General features: G+C 42.0%; 1 protein-coding gene across 3 annotated transcripts in view; it reads left to right on the top strand.

Moving 5' to 3' along the window:
• LOC139655584 (tyrosine-protein phosphatase non-receptor type 4-like) overlaps positions 1–20530 on the top strand; it is a 32988-nt gene that overhangs the window by 6972 nt on the left and 5486 nt on the right. Inside the window, exons 5-18 of one of the 3 annotated variants that reach the window (XM_071533024.1) lie at positions 378–446; positions 559–696; positions 928–1089; positions 6661–6820; positions 7775–7858; positions 8190–8246; positions 8904–9060; positions 9857–10023; positions 11741–11831; positions 12119–12180; positions 12944–13075; positions 14134–14262; positions 17300–17448; positions 20345–20480. In XM_071533024.1, the coding sequence (XP_071389125.1) occupies positions 378–446; positions 559–696; positions 928–1089; positions 6661–6820; positions 7775–7858; positions 8190–8246; positions 8904–9060; positions 9857–10023; positions 11741–11831; positions 12119–12180; positions 12944–13075; positions 14134–14262; positions 17300–17448; positions 20345–20480 (1693 nt within the window). Of the gene's footprint in view, positions 1–377; positions 447–558; positions 697–927; positions 1090–6660; positions 6821–7774; positions 7859–8189; positions 8247–8903; positions 9061–9856; positions 10024–11740; positions 11832–12118; positions 12181–12943; positions 13091–14133; positions 14263–17299; positions 17449–20344; positions 20481–20530 lie in introns of all 3 variants that reach the window. The other 2 variants (XM_071533023.1, XM_071533022.1) reach the window with 2 other exon arrangements.

Genomic DNA, 20530 nt, shown 5'->3' with positions numbered 1-20530 from the left:
CAAAGACGTCCCCTGACAGAACAGTGCTTGATGTTGGTGCTGTTTTTTTTTTTTGTTTGTTTTTTAAGGTTGTGTTTTTGGAAGATTTGAGGAACTGATGCCATTAAATAGTTCTCTTAACATTGCAGAATATCATAGAAGGTTACTGCTGTCAGGTGAAAACCTTGTATCTCCAAAAACGCTTGCTTGATCACCATGCATTGTTGAAATCATACTATATGGGGTTCATAAGCCCAAGAGTCAAAAACGTTTTCCAGCTCAAGTCATCCATCAGTTCAATTAGAAACATTACAATCGTGAAAATTGGATGTTGAAATGTTTCTGTTGATGTTTCCGAGACAGTCCACTGATTGTTGTTTTCTGTTGTTTGTCTCTAGCGGGCGGACAGAGGTGCAATCGGTGCAGTATGGAAAGGAGAAAGGCATCAAGGACAGAGTGTTTGCCAGGTAATGGTAATGTGTTTGAATTTGATCAATAACAAGCCTCTGGAGGTCGACATACACTATAAGAACTGACCTGATTTAGCCCTGATTTCGTCTTATAATTTCCTGGTCCAAGCAGGTCTCCCAGCAAGCCATTGGCCAGGAAGTTGGTGGGCGGGACTGACTGGGAGGCGGTCAGCAGGAACAGCCTATCAGATGAGAGACTGGAGACCCAGAGCCTGCCCACTCGCTCCCCGCCCGGGACGCCCAACCAGTGAGTCCAATCTCCATCGTACTAACTGGAGCGCATAACAGGGCTAGTTTCAGTTCACTTTCAATTCAAAACCATTATAAAATATGATAATCTCCGCTTTGCGTTGTTAGGAAAGCTGTTCTGAAATTACTGTAAAGTGCAATTTGCAGTGTACATGCATTCATTTTTATTCATTTATTCTTAAGCCATATATAATGCTGTTGTGTGTGTGTGTGTGTGTGTGCCTGGCAGGAATTCGCTGTTTGTGCAGGAGGGCACACGTCTGCGCCCGTCGTCCGTCGGCCACCTGGTCGATCATGTGATCCACGCTTCACCCAGTCTGCCCGTCTTCTCCTCCAATCACAAGTCGGCGTCGTCCACACAGGCCAATAGCATCAGCTTGGACTCCACCCCGTAAGTCTGACCCCCACTGGACGTTCACACACACACTGCAGATTGACTGAGGAAGGGGTTTAGTTTAGATTATTAGTTTAGTTTAGCACAGTAATAAAATATAGAAGTGAAGTGAGCAAAAAGCATTGAGTATGATGATAAAAAACACAGAAAAAAGAGATGCAGTTAGTAATTCTTGCAGATGAGATTAAAAGGCTAATGGGCTTATCTGAACAGCTCCCTTCATAAACAAACAAAAGAACAACAACCAAAAAAGCAGCAACAACAGTAAGATAAGCAAACACACATCTAGTTTGGATAACAGAAACTACATGGTGCAAAATGGTAAAACAACCATAAGAATGACAATAAAAGGGAATAAAAATGTAAGTAAAACAGAAATAGCCCAAATGCAGAAAATAAATAAAGTCATAGTAGAAGGTTTGTAGATTTACATTCAGACATTGCCACATGATATAATGTATATACAGAAATGTTACAAATCTTATAGTATAGTGTGAATGAAAAGGTGGGAAATGTTGCAAAATTCCTTAAAACTACAGAAAATAATACTAAGCATAATGTAAGACGGTGTAGGATTTGCATTTACTAGAAGCACTATTTGATTGTACAGATAACAGACTGGAAACCAAAGTCTTGTCTTTTGAGATTGAGTAACACAGGTTGCAGAGTCCTCAGACTGTCTCCATGGTTTCAGCAGAAAGATGCCAGGAATGTTTGTGTGAAGGTCAAACTGATCAGAGTGTGCAAACACAAACTGTCTCTATTGAACTACAACAAGGGAGCGAGATAGAGCAGGGCTTCTTAAACATTTACACCTTGTGACCTAAATTGAGTAAATGTAGTTTCTGAGACCCAGGCTCACTGAAACATTTTGCTACTATTGACATGCCAGGACCCAACAGAAATAGGCCCGTGACCCATTTTGGGTCCCTACCTGTAGTTTAAGAAACATTGCAACAGAGCGGAACCATATTGCTGATTACTTATACTGATGCCTCCAAATGAAGAGAGAGTTGTATTTGGTAAATTAGGTGGCTCTGAGAAGCCAAAAGGCTAAAAACTGTTTCTCCATTCATGACCAGTCATTGCTTAGTCAAACCTGTGTTTACAAAGGTGGCGAGAGGTCACAGCAATTACACTGTCTGACACTCGTGGCCTCAGATGAACCACAAGGTTGGAAGGTTTGAAAGTTTCAGAACGTTTTAATGTTTGCACTCCAGGCTCTGAGTGGGCAGCGTTCACAAACTGGCCTTTCCTTGTGGATATAGCACATTTTTTAATAAGAACATTCCTGAGTAGGCTGTGTTTATCTTATTTTTTTTTTTATTTCTATTTTTATTACAATTTTGTAACTGAAATGGGCTTGAAATAAGTCAGTATCCATTGCCAAAACAAATAGTTACAAGTGACACCAGTATTGACAATAAAAGCACTGGCCCATAGAGAATACCAGCTATGAGAGACTGTACTCTTTAATAGATTTTAACTGTTTTAACTTTGACTAATGCCTGCCAAATGTCTTTTTAAACACAATTTGCTGTATATCAAAGGCCATGTGCTCTAACAAAATATCCATGAGCAAGAGCGAAGCCCTACCTGCTTAATGGTAAGTCTCTCTGGATAAAACTGCTAGCTAAATGTGCCTAAGATATAAAAATTTAAATATCTAGAGGGACGGATAAAAAGACATATTTTACTAAGTGGTTTGGCTAGTCCAGCTGTTATCTGTGTGTGTGTGTGTGTGTGTGTGTGTGTGTGCGTGCGTGCGTGTACTCCCATATGTGACAAACAAAGTTGATAAACAGATCTTAAGGAAGTTTTCTCACAGTAGTAACGACTCTCCCTCTCTCCCGCCCTCCATCACTCTCTTTCTTATCCCTCCATGCTTTCCTCTCATCCTCTGTCCTCTCCTAACTTTATAACTGTTTCTCTTTGGAAAAAAAAAAAAAAAAACAGAAAAAAAAAACTTTGACTTAGTGGCAGAGCAATAGATTCCACTGTAAAAAAAAAAAAAAACCTATCTCATAAATAACACACCCTCCAACAAAAAAGCCGCCTTTTAATTTTTAGTTTTAATTTAACTCGTCAGTGCTAGTGCCACTCTGTCTGGCTGTAGTGCTGAGACGGCTGGATTTAAACCGTCTGCCTGTGTGTCTGTGGCTTCCACCGACAGTTCACACCCTCTCCCAGTGTCACTTAACAGGCCTAAATGGAAAGATGAACCCTTTGAAAAACAGGCCGTAAAATGTGTTTATGGCGGGTAGCAGGGGCCGAGAGGTTGTACAGCAGGGCTGAACCAGGCATCAGTCTGTGTGTGTGTGTGTGTGTGTGTGTGTGTGTGTGTTTGTGTGTATGTGTGCGTCGCTTGCACACTATAAAATATCTAGTAAATTCCTGAAACTAATTTAGCTCAAAGTTGCTGTTTCAGTCAAACCTAGAAATCCTCTGTGTGAAATTATGGCGTGAGATTTCCCAGCTTTTTTCATACACTTTTGGCTTTGTGTGTGTGTGTGTGTGTGTGTGTGTGTGTGTGTGTGTGTGTGTGTGAGAGATGACTTGATCACTTTGGCGACCCTTTAAGTCCCTTAGTGGTACTTTTCCTCCTGTCTGCAGACAAACGTATCCGGAAGAGCTGACATGAAATTGTCATAATGTAATAAACTTGTGTAAGGAGGCAAGTTATTTTTCCCACAGCATGTGTTCATCAAGAGCTGAACTCAGGTCAGCCAGTCAAACGGTTAGTCAAATGGCACTCCCTCACCTCATATTGAGTGATGCTCGCTCGCCCAGTATTAGGCCTAGATACAGCTTTGCAACTGTGGTGGCTAATCTACTGTATATGTGACAAAATATATTTTTGCTGGCAAATATACAACTAGATTGAGCTAGCAAACCATTTTTTTTGTGCATACCAACTTACACAGAACATAGAATAATGACATAGAATAAACACATAGAAAGCAACACATGGAATAAACCAATTTTCACCACCATTGTCTAGTTTTCCACAGCCATAATACTATGCTATCAATGATATAACAACATGCTAACAATGATATATTAAGCTAAATAGTATATACATAGGGGCTTAAAAGATGGCTGGGAGATTAACGGGTGCTTTGGTAACTTTGGTGCGCTCATGAGAAATTGGGATTTAGAATTTTTCTTAAGGAAAGCTATTGCCATTATTTAAGGAATAGACTGTAAATAGTGGCATCAATTAGCAACTGTGATACATGGGGACATTTTGAGGCCATGTAGATGAACCATTTTGCCAACACTGACTATGACCAACAATACTTATTTTTCACATACCATATCCAAATTAATGCTGCAAATTTACATTTACATTGGCTCAAATGTTGTATCATAGCCTGTAGGATTTAGAAGTCTATTCTTCACAAAGCTGATGTATTGTAAGGTATAAATACTTAGCAAATCCTCCCCATGGTCTGCTGTGTTCTCTGTGATTTGAAAGAGTCTCAAGATGCACTGCAGATATGACATATATTCTCTTTTCTCATAGTGGGAGAGTGTGTGTGTGAGAGAGAAAGAGAGAGAGAGAGAGAAAGAAAGAGAGAGAGAGATAGAACACTTCTCAGTTGGAAATCAGGCTGGTTAAGTAACATTACAGTGGTAGTTCCGCTACCTACAAAGCTTCTCTGTAGACGCATTCACACACACTCACACACACACACACACACACACACACACACACACACACACACACACACACACACACACACACACACACACACACACACACTCAGACACAAACACACACGCTGTGCCAAGTTGTTGGCTCATCTCTTTGCCACAGAGCCAAAAGATGACATAATCACCTGCTCTCTCTTCCTCAGACAGCACACACAGTATCCAGTGAAGCACACACACACACACACACACACACACACACACACACACACACACACACACACACACACACACACACACACAAATACACATGCTATCCCCTTTCAGAAATGAAGACAAGCTATTGGACTTTTATGTGTATTATAGATGTAGGCATACTTTTTCTTTTATGTGCACATTTTGAGTCATGAGTCATTTTGATGTTGAAATTGCATCCGGATACAATCTGCATATAAGTTGCATGAACTGTCAAGTGTAAATGGGGTCATACTTACTTATAGCTGCCTGTTGTGGGCTTGGCTTCCTCCTCACTAACTCTCCCCACCCCACGCCCTTGGCTATGTTGTGATGTGGTATGAAATGGTAATGCAGTATGATTTTTAAATATCACTGAAATATCCATTTCGCCCGTCTGTGCTGTGTTGTGGGTAAGCGAATGTAATATGATGTGCAGTCTGATCAAGACAGAGCAGCTCAGACCCGCTGTGCTCTGCCCTCCTTCTGAAAGCCTGACCTCATTCTGACCCATAATAAATGGTAGTGTGCGTGTGTGTGTTTAAGACACAAAGTGGCACCAGCAGTAACAGCCAAAACAAAGGCAATGCACTTTGACTAGTGCTCGCTCCCCTAAGGAGTGCCTTTAAAACACACTCGCGTGCACACACACACACACACACACACACACACACACACACACACACACAGATACACACACTGACATGCACACAGAGAGTGCAATGACTGGTTCTGCCCCCCTGAGGGTGAGCCATGCTGCTGCTGAAAGCCCTACCTGACTGACCATGTTGTATCACCATACACACTCACACACACACTGCCTTTTTATTGTCTGAATTATGTGAAAAAACGTTTGCTTCCTCTTGCAACCTTTTATTGAGGTTAATGCATTGTAAGTAACACAATGCTATTATGTTTCTGTCTCTTACACTCTCGTTCTCTCTTGCCATCCATTATTTTTCTCTCTTCTCTTCTGTCTTTCTCTCCGTGTCTGTTTCTCTCTCTCTCTCCAACCGCACCTCTTTAACAGTCAAACAGGAAGACCTTCAGCTAGGACATTAACTAAATCTGTCTCTCTACCTGTATGTTTGTGTGTGTGTGTGTATCTATCTATCTAGTATCTATGAACGGACTGCCTTCACTCTACTTCCATCATTAACCATGAATGCTAAATAGCAACAATACTGTTAAGGGGTTTTAAAAATTTCTAAATAAATGACTCACACCTTAATGACTTTGGGCTTGATTTTATAATTATTTAGAATTGCAATTATACGTAACACACTACAGTAATGTCTACAATACACAATAGGTACAAGGCGCATGTGCACTGACTGAAACGTTTTCTACAAAGTAATGTACATATAATACATTCAAATAAAAAAACAGCAGAAAACTAGAAAGATCATTAACTATCTCCCTGGTTACCACAAGTTTTGGTGTAGCAGCGAGCAAAGCGCAGATTTATGGGAATTATCAGCACGGCTGGAACATGTGTTTGCCCAATCAGATTGCTTGGATGAAGCTACTCATTGCATCAAACACTAAACAGTCATTAAATCTTCCAAACTGAACATATGTAATTATGCAAAACAATTCTCAGTCCCCTGTCTCTCTCTCTCTCTGTCTCTCTCTCTCTCTCTCTCTCTCGCTCTCTTTCTTTCTCCCCCCCTCCTCCAGGTCTCCAGAGGGGGTGGACGGCCAGCCCCCAGCTCTGCCCCCCAAGCAGCTGAGCAGGAAGACCCTGAGCCAGATCATCCAGGCTCACTCCCAGCAGAGCCTCCTGGACAACCACCTCAACGAGATGTACGACGTCCCCGTCAACACTGACAAGACCACGGTCAGTATGGGAAAACGATACTGTAACACTCATTATGTTGTATTTCAAAACAAGATAGTTGTGTTCCTCAATTCTGACTGGCTGAGTCACTTTCGAAGCCATGGGAAAATACCCAATAAACCTGTGGCCGCATAACAATATTTAAGTATTAATTCAGTAACTGAGAATCACCACTCTTACCGCTGCTTATGTGTTAAACATTTGCATTCTTTTCATTTTAATACAATGGTGTGTTATCGCTTTGCATTGCATAACAACGCCTCTTAGCTGTTCTAAAATCATTATAAAGCACGGCCTCTTGTGGCTTCATTTTACATTTTAGACATTTAGATGACTGACATTATGACAGTCAGAGCCACAGTTATCTGGCTGTAGATGTAACAAATATTCCTGTCCCTGTATGGTAGAAGAGAAGATAGATGTGGGAGAGCGGGATGTGATACTTCGAAGAAAAAAAAAAAAAGATAAATAAAATGTATCTTGTATTATAGCTCACTGGGGCTTCAATAACCCTTTCTACACCACAGTTAAATATATTGTATCAAGTGGGGGACCCCCACCATTAAGACCCTCCTTTAGTACTGCAGCAATTTCCAAACAACTGCTGGAATATGAGAATGAAATAGCTACAACAGCCGTTGCGTTACTATTGCAAGATAGATGGAGGATGTTTGCGTAATGGGGGGCTTTTACAATGACTACTGTTGCAGGTACATAGTATTTTTTGACCAATTAGTCTAGAATAATTCAGTATGTAACATGGCATATTCCATTTGGTGGATCCTGACATCTAATGCACCTTATAGTACCATGAGTTTATGTATTTTTAGCATGAAACCCGTAATAATCCTGGCAGTGTTAGTGTCATACTCTACCCATTCAGCTGTACAGAAGCACCATGTAACCTACAGTATCCATATTAACATGCATGTATCTGTGTCTGTCTCCCTCCAGCTAAATGGAGTCGTTCCTCATGATAATCTGGTCCTGATCAAGATGAGACCTGACGAACACGGACGCTTCGGCTTCAACGTCAAGGTGAGAGCGCTACTAGTCGGATGCAATAAAAATCTGCTGACTACCATTTTTTTTCTTCTTTTCTTTCTTTTTTTCTGTCAAGTATACAAAACCTTCGTGCCTTGGCACAAATTATCATCTGTGTGTGTCCTTGAGCAACTGCAACCTGCCAAAATGTTAACTTTATTCTGGAAATTAAAGGAATTGTTGCATTTTGTCCATCATGCATTTTTTTTTTGCTTGGAAAACTCCTCAGGAAAAAAAGTAGTCTGATGTCTACATTTTCCCCACTCACATGAGTTGCGTGGTGTTAATTGATCTTACCTCAATGTGTGTGTGTGTGTGCCTCCAGGGTGGAGCTGACCAGAAGATGCCCATCATCGTGTCTCGAGTGGCTCCGGGAACATCGGTGAGTAGTACTGTATTAAGTAGAAACGAGTACCAATCCAAGTACTACTCAATTTACAGTTGCTCATGCCGAGTAATAGTAATATAAAACAATCACAGGAGCAAATGCATGCATTGTTTATTTATTAATTTGATCAAATTATGCGCTGACCATTGTATAACAATCCTCAGTCAAATTGATAATAATGATAAATGATATTAATAAAATAGAAAGGTGGCTAGAGAATATAGCTTCTGTTTTTGTTTTTTGTGCAGGTTTTTTTTTGTAAAGCAGGTTATTGATGGTTTGTTTAAAACAGCTTACTCAGAAAAGATCAACAGATGAACAGAATGGCATTTTGCCTGCATAGACAAGGTTCCTCTGCTAAACAATAGATGCTGTGCCCGTTTGCTTCACAAATAGACATATTTTGTCAGCAGATATTTTTATTAAACGTTTTATTACACCAGAGCACATGTTATTAAAGTATTTATATCAGGACAACGGGACAGCTTTATTTGCTGATCCGGGAAAGAGTACTTTGGTGCACCAATATCAATATGCTGCTGCAACACACACACACACACACCCATATACACACATGTTCATCTCACCCCCCTCCCTGTTTCTCCCTCTCTCTCCCTCTCTCCCTCCCTCTCTCTCTCTCTCACCCTGCAGGCTGACCTGTGTGTGCCCCGCCTTAACGAGGGGGACCAGGTGGTCTTAATTAATGGGCGGGACATCTCTGACCACACCCATGACCAGGTGGTCATGTTCATCAAGGCCAGCTGTGAGAGCCACTCCGGGGAGCTCATACTATTGGTCAGACCCAACGGTGAGTTGTTCCTATTGGTCAGACTCACTCTGAGAGACTGTTGACAAATAGAGTTCAGCTTTGAAAAGAGGGTGAGGACACGTCACTCCCATCACACCATCAACTGAATGGGGAATTGCAGAATAAAGCATATATTATTAGTGAATATACAGTGAATATGTATCTCATAATGTATGCTATATTAGAACGTTAATCACTATATATTGAGTCACAAGCTTTGAGTCTTTCTCTGATCTCTTCTGCTTTGCTCAGTCTGTCCATTGTAATTGCAAAGGAGACCCATGCAGTTGCTCATCCTGTTTTCTGTACATCTTCAGATCAACACAGCTATTGGTTCATCACCATGTACAAAAGGGAGAGGCAAAGCATTTCCTGTAATCAGGATCAGGGACGGGGGGGGGGGGGGGTGATGAAAGATGATGAAACATTGAAATTCTTGGTATTTTAAATGGGTCAAAAAGGGATTTATGTATTCTATCCCGTCTTACATCACAGCACATATATGATTGCATCAATAATATGTTGAATGCCTGTGAATCCACGTTATTTGAATTTGCTGTATATTTGTTATTTTTAGCATTCTTACAGGCATATACTGCATCTATATATTGATTAACTAAATATTCCTATGGTCCTGTGCAGCACTTATGCAAGACTTTTAGCACCGCTTTACTTAGAAAGTATCATTACCTGTGTTTTCCATTATATATATATATATGAAGTCCCCAGATGATTCAACCTATATAAACTGTAATGTGTGTGAGTTGTGTGACATCTCCTTCTCTGTCCCGTCCAGCCATCTATGATGTGGTGGAGGAGAAGGCGGACTCGGAGCCAGACTTTCAGTACATCCCAGAGAAGTCCCCTCAGGACCCCGCCCAGCTAGACCAGCATGCTTGGAGGGACTCCATGGTCGCACTGAAGGAAGGCCTAGCCAGCGGAGCTATACTAGCACAGTTTGATGTGAGGAGAACACACACACACACACACACACACACACAGGAAGATGGACGATTGAGAAGTGATTGATTTATTGGTTTAATTTGTTTGAGAAATTAAAATGCATAATTATATGCAAACAGCATACAGAGGCCTGATGGAAACTCATTATCCATTCTTGCTCTCTCTTCAGCTTCTTCTAATGGAGAGAGAGAGAGAGAGAGAGAATTGATTGAATTGATAATTGGTTTTGTCTTATTTAGTAATGTATTCACTAGTTACTCTGTTAGATGAATTGTATCTCTTTTAGTTAATTGTTCTCAGACGCTTTGGCAATATTGTTCTTATGACATTTATGCCAATAAAGCATGTTGAATTAAATTGAATTGAGAGGGACAAAAAGAGGTAGAGAGAATGAAAGGTAGAAAGTGTCACATATTATTTCCTCCTCCACATTCCTACAACTTCCTGTCTTTTATCAACAACACTTAACTGCTTCCTGTTTGAGTGTCCTGCTGTGTTATTAGTGAAGAGGAATGTTAAACACACACACACACTAATGACTGCAAACACACATACGCAACTGCAGATATTGTACACAACACATGCCAACAGCTGCACGCACACACACACACACACACACATTAATGATCACAAGCTCATAACCGTACATGCACACACACACAAACTGGAATGTGCATGCACTCACACACACAGGGAGAGAGAGGTAGAGAGAGTGAGAGAGAGAGGGAGAGAAAGAGTGTGAGAGAGAGAGTGTAGTGTTGTTTTATTGTATTACCTGAATCCCATGTGGTGTGGTGCTTTACATGTAATGAGCTGTTGCGTTTTAAAGCTACTTAAATTGGTCATTGTATCGACTCAGCTTGCAGTCTTAAATATTAGTCTAGCTCTTATGAATGCCCTGGAGGAGTGTGTAATACATGAGTGAGAGTGAACAATGAACAATGAACAAGTGTGTGTGTGTTTGTGTGTGTAGGTGTTTGTGTGTTTATATGTAGGTGTTTGTGTACGTAGGTGTTTGTGTGTGTGTAGTTATAAGTGTGTTTGTACACACATGAAAGTGAAGTGCCGTGTGTGTGTGTGCGTGTGCGTGTGTGTGTGTGTGTGTGTGTGTGTGTGTGTGTGTGTGTGTGTGTGTGTGTAGGTAAAAGCAGTTTACAAAAGACGCCGGCCTTGTCAGACATAGCAGGCATTCTCAGACATGCTGCATTCCTTTCACTATGTTCATGTAAACAGTACAGCTTAATACACACACACACACTTACACTGTACTTTTCTGTATGTACACACATACAATACACACACACACATGCATGCCTATTACATAGACTTACATATATTACACATGCATATACCAACACACATAAACACACATGCAAGCATGTGTGTATTTACATACATACATAGAAATATATGTAGAAATGTGTTGGTGTTTAGATAATATGATAACTCTCTTATATTGCCTAAACATTCCACAATGGGTTGGGATATTAATTGACCTACAGTGTTGATTTCAGAAGCCTGAATTGATCCTAACAGCTCATAGATTCAGTTTTTGAAAATCCATCAAAAAGTACAAAAGTGAGACCTAATCATGTAGTATGTACTTTGAATCCACCAGACAGAACAATTTAGAACAAATTCTCATTTACAATGAAAACTAACCATGCGCTATTTACACTATTAATTCTGTTTTTTATCTGTGCTCCTTTCCTTACAGCAACTGTACAGGAAGAGGCCGGGGATGACCATGCTGTGTGCCAAATTACCTCAGAACGTTTCCAAAAACCGCTACAGAGACATCTCTCCTTGTACGTAGCCACTGTGCTGTACAGGCTAAAAAAAAATAATACAGCTGTCTTTTTCTGTTGGCTTATGTGTTCGGATATGTTCCAATATTAACCTGTTTTTCCTCATATCGCTCTCTCTCTCTCTCTCTCCTTCACTCATCTGCCTCTTGATCCCTCCCTCTCTTCCTTTATCCATCATGGTCTTTCTCTCTGTTCACACTCTCTCTTTCTCTGTCTCTATCTCTTCCTTTCTGTATCTGTATTTATGCCCCTTCTCTTTTCTCTCCCTCTCTTCTCTCTGTTTCTAGATGATGCCACGCGGGTCATTCTGAAAAGCACAGATGACTACATCAATGCAAATTACATCAACGTGAGTCTCTCCCTCCTCTTGCTTCCCTTTCATCTTTCTACCTCTCTCTGTTTTGCTTTGCCACGTACACTCTTACAAAATGTAAAATCAATAGTGGTGTCAGTATGTACGCATTCAACAATTCATAATAAAAATCAATGAATAAACTCAAAACACAGAACAAAAGTGATGTGAATTGTGAACGCATTTTGGAGATGCTAACCTTGTTTGAAGCATGGTGGGTGTTGTTCTGTTTTGCTAACCGCCAAATCACTTGTAAAAACACTAAGGTGACAGAATTTGTTGCTTTTGTTGTTTTGATCATACTGGTGAATTAATCAACCAGATTGTCTTTACAAGTGAGTCACTTGAGTTGTTAACGTTTTACAAAGTGATGCTCGCACTTTTTGTAACATGGAGATAAAGTAACGGCCTGTGCCAGCCAGGCATTTCTTGTTTTTGTTTTAGCTAACAACTATTTTTAGTTAACAACTTTTTGAAGTTGAAGTGTTTTTACCTTTTTAGTAAAACCTGACAAAATTCAGCTCTTCACCTGCACTACTGGGAACATGCAAAGCACATCTTTTCAATTGTAAACCATAAGAAAAGAAGCTGTAAAGAGAGTTTCTCAGTGGACACAAAGACTAATACCTCTTTCTCTCTTTTTCTTTCTTCATCTCCTTCAATTTCTCCACCTCCACTCCTCTCTCTGTCTCTCTCTCCATCTCTATCACTCGCTGTTCATTCTCTCTTTCTCTCTCTCTCTCTCTCTCTCTCTCTATAGATGGAGATCCCAGCGTCCAGTCTGATAAACCGCTACATAGCGTGTCAGGGCCCTCTGCCCAACACCTGCCCTGACTTCTGGCAGATGACCTGGGAGCAGGGCTCGTCTATGGTGGTCATGCTCACTACACAGGTGGAGAGGGGGCGGGTACGTACAAACTGTTTTCAATGCTTCCCAGTGCTCTGCAAAGGCTGGATTGGAAACCAGAAGTTGACTGCAACAAGTTGATCAATTCTGGTCTTTTTAGAGGCAGATGCAGGTCAGTCAGTCACTCCATTCCTCTGTGGATGGGCGCTATCAAAGTATGTCATGGTTTACAGCACTTGAAAATCTAGAAAATCATTTTCTGCAAATCATTTCTGCTCATTATTTGAGCAGAATCTAATAAATTAAAGCAAGTAAAGTAAGTAAAAGTTGTATTATTGTGAATATTTAACTGTACATTTAACTGTATGTCATTTCTATGAATGTGCCATGGGACTGTACAGAATCTATAGCTTTGCAACATATGGTGAGCTCAATAAAATAGTGTAGGCTCAAAGGTTTGTAGGGTAAAACTTACTTACTTATTACATAACATGGTAGCCTGCAGAATCAATTCTGGGTCACAACAGGAAATATATTTACATTTTGGTTCACTGACAGGAAGTTTGAGAACCATCGACCTATACTACTGGATGTCCCTAAACTGTAAGTCATGACACTAAATGGACTGCAAGCTGACTTCTGCGCAGCCTCCAGATATAGAGACAAGTTGCATAAGTCTAGGCTGCACAACATTGTTGGCTATATACTAACTGCTATATATCCTGTATAAGCTTGGAGGAAGATGGTGGTCATGCCAACTTCACCAGTTTTTAAGGAGTTTATAGGTATGAAATACATTGTATTCTCTATCCTATAACAGTGGTTCTTTACATCTTTAATGCAGAGGCACTCTGCATTGAATTAGCAAAATAACAAAATTGTAAGGCACACTAACTGAATGGTGGCTTGCTGAAGTGTCCTTGAGCAAGACACTGCATCCCTTCCAGATCCAGGGTGCTTTTCTGTAGCTGGCCCTGACCTTTGACCTCTCTGTCAGAGGGAGGCGAGCATGATCGCAGTTAGAGTGGGTAGCAAATACCTTAAGCTGAGAATAACAAGTGAACTTACTGAAGGAAACTGATTACTTTTGTCTGTGTTTGTAGGTGAAGTGTCACCAGTACTGGCCTAACCCAGACAGCAGCGCCACCTACGGAGAGTTCACAGTAACGTGTCACACAGAGGACGGCAACGCTGCCTTCCTGGTCCGGGAAATGACCCTCGTGCACACACAGGTGGCCTAGCTTTAACACTTGTATCACACACACACACACACACACACACACACACACAGGTATACATGGGTACACACACACAGACACCCACAAGCACATTACGTCACAAGAGAAAGAGGGACAGAGACAGAGAGAAAGAGGTAAGGAGAGTCAGGAAGACAAGAGAGAGACAAACAGATCAAGAGAGTGATGGGGAAAGAGAGAAGAAGAGAGGGAGAGGAAGAGAGCGAGAGTGTGTTGAGATTGCCAGAAGAAGAAGAAGCGAGAGAGAGAGAGAGCGCCATAGAGAAAGACATCGGGCAGAAGCAAAGAGAGGAAGCAGTGTCTAAGGAAGGATGAGCCGCTGCAGCCCCGAGGAGGTGTGTTGCCATAGTGACCGGTGTGGGCTGTTCTTTTTCTGGCTCCCGCTGCTGCATGCGGGCCACGTATTGGGATCTGGTTACCATGACAACCCAACCACCCCAGTCAGTCACACTGCTGAAACGGAGAGCAAGAGAGAGAGAGAGAGACACACACAGAGACAAAACAGAGGCAGAGAAGAAGAGAGAGAGAACAGATGATGACAGACAGACAGTTGGACAAGCAGAAATGGAGAGAACAAATGAAAAGAGAGAGAGAGAGAGGAAGAGCCTTCCATCTGAAGGAATTGTGTTTGATGTGACAGCCCCCTTTGATGGCCATTTTGCATCCCTCCAACTTTCCGCTTTAATTTGATTCGGGATGCCAAATGGTGCAGGTTAAACCGCTCCATGCTTCTCCCTGACAGGATACTAAATACACTTCCAAGCAGCAAGTTTTTGCTATGACATTGTTCAGTGGAAATTTATTTCTGGGACATAACATCTGAATCAGTGGGAAGTAACATCTGACTCATAGAAAGTTTCAGCCTCCCCTCGATGTTGCAACTATGCAGTTCAATATAATCATGATGCCATTAGTTTGAGACCAGCTCTCAACTTATGTCAGATGTCGCCCCCCCCCCCCCCCTGTCTCTTAGGCCATTTTTGTCGCTCTCCGCTCCTTAAAACTGATGGTCCTTAAAACATGGGCAACATTCTGCGACAGTGCAGACTGGTAATTTTGGCTTCAGCAGGGATAGAAAGTTAGTGTGTACACAATCAGTGTAGATGATATAGTTGGCTGTAAAGAACAAAAATATATGATGAAAAATCTGAGCTGTTCATATTTTTTGGTAAAACTGACCATCTGCAATGCCAGTCCCAATGACAATATGACAATATTAGTAGTGATCTTTACGTTTTTTTCAACATTTCCCATTCATTTCTGCCAGTTTTCTTGCTCTCTGTGTTGTCCTGATCGCACCCCCGAATGTTGTCCGTGTATCATGACCTTTAAAATATACGGCTCTAGGAGGAGGCAATTAGCATTCTCCTCTGCCTGTGATGGTTGCTATGGAGATAGATGTGTTACCATGGCGATGCAGAGAGGGAATGTTAAAGAGGAACGCATGGGCTCTGAGTCACACATGAAGTGGTGGTCAGTAATGTGTGTTGTCAGCGAGGTTCTGTGTTAAGTGGGCTTTCGTGTGTGTGTAACCGGTGAAATTCTGCGTTGTGTGGAAGGTGAAGGAAGGACCCAAAACCAGGATGTCTTTGGACCTGACGTCCGTTTATTCTGACCTGACATGAAATAAAACAAAACAAATCCTCCAAGTGAATTTGTCACTCCAGCTCCTCTCCCATAGGGGAACACAGCAAAAGGGGCGCTAACGTCACCACAGCATTGTGGCTTAAACTACAGTATGACGCTACTTAAACATACAGCAGTACTGCAAAACTTAATAATATTTATATATAAAATAAAACACAGTAAACATACCTGACATGAAATAAAACAAAACAAATCCTCTAAGTGAATATGTCACTCCAGCTCCTACACAAATTAAATTAATGAAGAAAAAAAGGGGGAATGTTTGCTTAACTCATACAGTTTTTAGCTAGCAGATTTCGTTGTTAAATATAACTTTATATAAGGGCCAATAAATGACAATCTATAAACTAACAGGTGCATCCAGACTTTATGACAGTAGGGATAACAAAAATATATGAATGATAAGAAACTATAAGATGGATTGTGATAATACAGGAGGAAAAATTACACCCACCTCTCCCATAGGGGAATACAGCAAAAGGGGAGAGGAGAGGTGAAGGGGGGACAGGAAGTTTATGGGGGCTAGGAGAAGGAGGGGTGCAGGAGGCGGGGCTCTTACTGTACATACTGTAGCCTATATGACAGCAGAAGTGGACGTAGAAGAAAACCGTCAGGTATACAAATTAAAATAACAGGTTTAGTGTAATTATACATGTAATAACAACTCTGTTACGTGTGTGTGTATGTGAATCCTCACCATCCTGTCTCTGTATGCCCTTCAAAGCTTGCTGACTCTGTTGTCTTAATATTGAATGTGTGATATTCCCTTAGTACAGCTGCCTATTTGTCTATTTCTTCTTTCCCTTTTTCACTGTTTCTCTTTTGATAACTACTAAGAAAATGTGAATTATCTTAACTTATAGTTTGATCTTAGTGTCTTAAAGGCAGAATATTGAGGCACAAGTGATGGAAAAACCTGAAAAAATACTGTTGGTAGTTATTGTTGAAGTACAAATCCACATTGTCTTATGATGTTCCCTGTTATTCTGTTGACAACCACAGGGAGAGTTAGTCAAATTTCCACAGTACTGACAGTTATAATAATTTGGGTAACTTTACGTTAACAGGTCCTTTGTTAAATTATACCATGAAATTGACAAGTGCAATTCTCATTGCACCCGACCTTTAAGCTACTGGTTAAACTCAGAACCCAAAATGGGTTGTGGGTGTGTTTCATGTGGGTGACCCACTAACATGTTTCAGTGAGCCTGGGTCTCAGGGTGAGAATAAATATCCTCCGTTTATTTCCCAGGCTAAAAATACTGAAGGAGCCTTGCTGTAAAAGATGGGTCATTTGTAAGGCAACAGATTAAAATGAATTACACAGTCATTCATTTTCTGCTTGTCTGTGTGTGTGTGTGTTCAGAGCGAGCAGCAGAGAGAGCTGACCCAGATCCAGTACCTAGCTTGGCCAGACCACGGCGTTCCTGACGACTCCACTGATTTCCTGGACTTTGTGGCTCTGGTACGGAGCAAACGGGCTGGACGGGATCAGCCCATGGTGGTACACTGCAGGTACGGGGTCAGGGGCTTACACACACATTTTTTGTGGCGCTGCAGCTCTCTCTCTGTCTCTCTCTCTCTCTCTCTCTCTCTCTCTCTCTCTCTCTCTCTCTCTCTCTCTCTCTCTCTCTCTCTCTCTCTCTCTCTCTCTCTCTCTCTCTCTCTCTGTGTCTGTCTGTCTGCAGTATCCCATGTAGTACTCTCCACTGTAAATCCCCAGCGTATTTAGGCAAGGGCCTCTTGTACAGAGTAGTCCATACAGGCTTCACCTCCAACCCCACCCCCAGGCTAACCCTCCCAACAGCAGCCTCGGAAACAGTCCCCCAGTCCCCGCATCCCCTCTGTCCCCCTCCTGCAGCAGCTTCCAGTCCTCTGTAGTCAAGGCACTCCTGTATCGTCCAAGCATCTGACCGGCCACTCGCGTAGATCTCATGCCCAGCCGCTCAGCCAACTCCCCGGCCTCCTGAAGGTTGTTCCCTGCCAGCCCGACCAGGTGCCCTAGGGTAACAACCTTAGCTGATTTTAATGTCTCTGATAGTCCAGGACTGTAGTAATGTCCAGCCGTGCCCCATACACCAGTGGCTCCTCCAGAAGCCACTTCACAGAACTGGGTGGCACCGCTCTCAGCACATTCATCTGCCCCCATACTCTTAGCAGACCTCTGTAAAATGGTGGAACATCATTGAGTGACAGTGTTTTAGGATTAACAAAACAAAAGGAGAAACCTAGACCCAGTCCTCCCACCTGTTTTAAGAGTGCTTCAGCCACCTGCCTCCATACAGCCCTACCTTGTGCATACAGTAGTTTCTGGATCCACTGAAGTCCAAAAACTGCTGTCCCACTGGCCAAATGTACCAACCCTTGGCCACCCTCCTCCCTTGGTAAGAACAAAACACTCTCCCCAGAAAAAATCAACCAGGATAGCCTGGATCTTAGCTAACAGGCCAGCAGGTGGCTCTAAAACTGTTAGTTTGTGCCACAGTCCTGAGGCCACCAGGTTGTTCACAGTGAGGGCCCGCCCTCTATACGAGAGGCGCGGCAGTAGCCACTTCCACCTCTGTAAGCGACCCCGGATGACCTCAAGAACACCCTCCCAGTTCACCCTTGCTGAAGAAATTACCTCAAAAAGCCTTACAATATGACTCAGTGTTTCCACATCCCTCTGACTGTCTACCATGAGAAGCACGTCGTCTGCATGAGCTGAAAGACAGACCCTATCTAGCCATAAGTACCAGCAGCCTAGTCCTTATTTGACACAAGAAAGGCTCTATAGCAAAACAGTACAGCATCCCAGAGAGAGAGAGCAGCCCCCATCAATGCCCCCATACAGCGCCTTGATCATGGCCACATAACCAGGGCTGACACCAAATGTCTCCATTGTCTGCCACAGGTATCGGTGTTCGACCCGGTCAAAAGCCTTCTCCTGAGATATAAATCCAGTATTTATGCCCAATAACCTTGAGACATCCATAATGTGGGCAGTGGCTGCCCTTTCTGTGGTGTGAGAGAAACAATATTTCACTGCTTCAGAGACTGTGACAGGCTCAGACCTTTGTTCAATGTGCTTAGCTCTTTGGTCAATGCACTTGGGGCAGTTTTTACAATTTTATGGCTTTATTTTTGGTTTTCAGTGCAGTAAGAGTAAACAAAGGATGGGGTGTATCATTAATTTATTGCTGGGGCAGGCAAAAATGGCTGTGTACATTAGTAGGAAGAGGAAGGTAGATGCTGGGGTAACATCAGAAGTTTTAGACTTGTACAAGGCTTTAGTTGGGGCAAGAGTATCAATAGATTATGAATACTACCAAAGAATGCAAGATTTAGGAGTGTTTCATAGTAAGTGGTGTCTGGAGGAAGCTGTGTGCAGTCTGGAGGGAGGAGAGTTAGTTTTTACCAGGGAGTTGAGATGAGGAGCGGATAACATTGTGTCTGTGTTTTTCGTTTGTGAATGTCTTGTTTGCTTTGTTTTGTTTTTGCTGACTGAGGGGTTGGATGTTTGTACATTGTCTAATAAAGGTCTTGTTAAAACTCAAACTCTCTGTCTCTGTCTCTCTCTCTCTCTCTCTCTCTCTCTCTCTCTCTCTCTCTCTCTCTCTCTCACTCTCACTCTCTCACTTACTCACTCCCTCACTAGTGTGAATACTTTTTTCAGGATTTCAGGTGGAGAGAATGCAGTCGATGGCATTTCCATTGTTAGCTGAAATTATTGATTGCATCACCCTATTTACCTTTAGATGTTAGGAAGAGGTTGAATTGTCATCACCTCTGTTTGTATATCTGTTATGCCTGTAGGTGTTGTGGGATTTTGCAACAAGCATAATTACCTTATAATTATAATTAAGCCTGAAATAATTAATTAAACCTGAAAATGAAGAAATTCTAGATGTTTTGGATGACTTTGTCCATCTAAACTTGGATAATAGCTCTCGCAGAAACCGAGAATTTCTCTTTATCCTTTTTAAAGTTATTTTATTGTCATTCTGTAAGTTATTTGATAGTGGTGGTGATAGTGGTAACACTGTAACTGAGCTCTTTGAAAAGCCACACTCCCATTCTTGTGAGTCAGGTTGTATTGTTTTGAGCGCATCAGCTAATTGCCTTAAATGTTTATGGAATTGCAGTATTGCTATTTTGTGTTGTGTGCGCCGTCTGTGCTGTTTATGCTAGTGACTTACCTCCCATAGTCAAGATTATGCCTAGTCACTGTTGTCTCACCCTGTTTACTCTCTCTCTCTCTCTCTCTTTCTCTTTCTCTCTCTCTCTCTCTCTCTCTCTCTGTCTCTCTCTCTCTCTCTCCCTGTCTCTCTCTCTCTCTCTCTCTCTCCCTTTCTAAGTCAATGTTTGGTAGTTGCACACAGCCTATAACTAAATATCAATTTCTGTCCCCCTCCCCCCTACTTTCTCTCAGTGCGGGGATTGGTCGGACGGGGGTGCTCATCACCATGGAGACAGCGTTGTGTCTGATGGAGTGCGGTCAGCCTGTTTATCCTCTAGATATCGTCAGGACCATGAGAGACCAGAGGGCCATGATGATACAGACACCCGTATGTAGACTTATCCATTTGTCTCCTCTTTGTTTTCTCCTGCCCACTTT

The sequence above is a fragment of the Centroberyx affinis genome, unplaced genomic scaffold, assembly GCF_046629955.1.
Source record: "Centroberyx affinis isolate AG114_WGS23_722 - 3 ecotype Tasmania unplaced genomic scaffold, CSIRO-AGI_Caff_v1 ptg002308l_1, whole genome shotgun sequence".
In the NCBI taxonomy this organism is placed as follows: Eukaryota; Metazoa; Chordata; class Actinopteri; order Beryciformes; family Berycidae; genus Centroberyx; species Centroberyx affinis.
The sequence above is the reverse complement of the archived record's forward strand: the minus strand, read 5'-3'. Positions and strand labels throughout refer to the sequence as shown.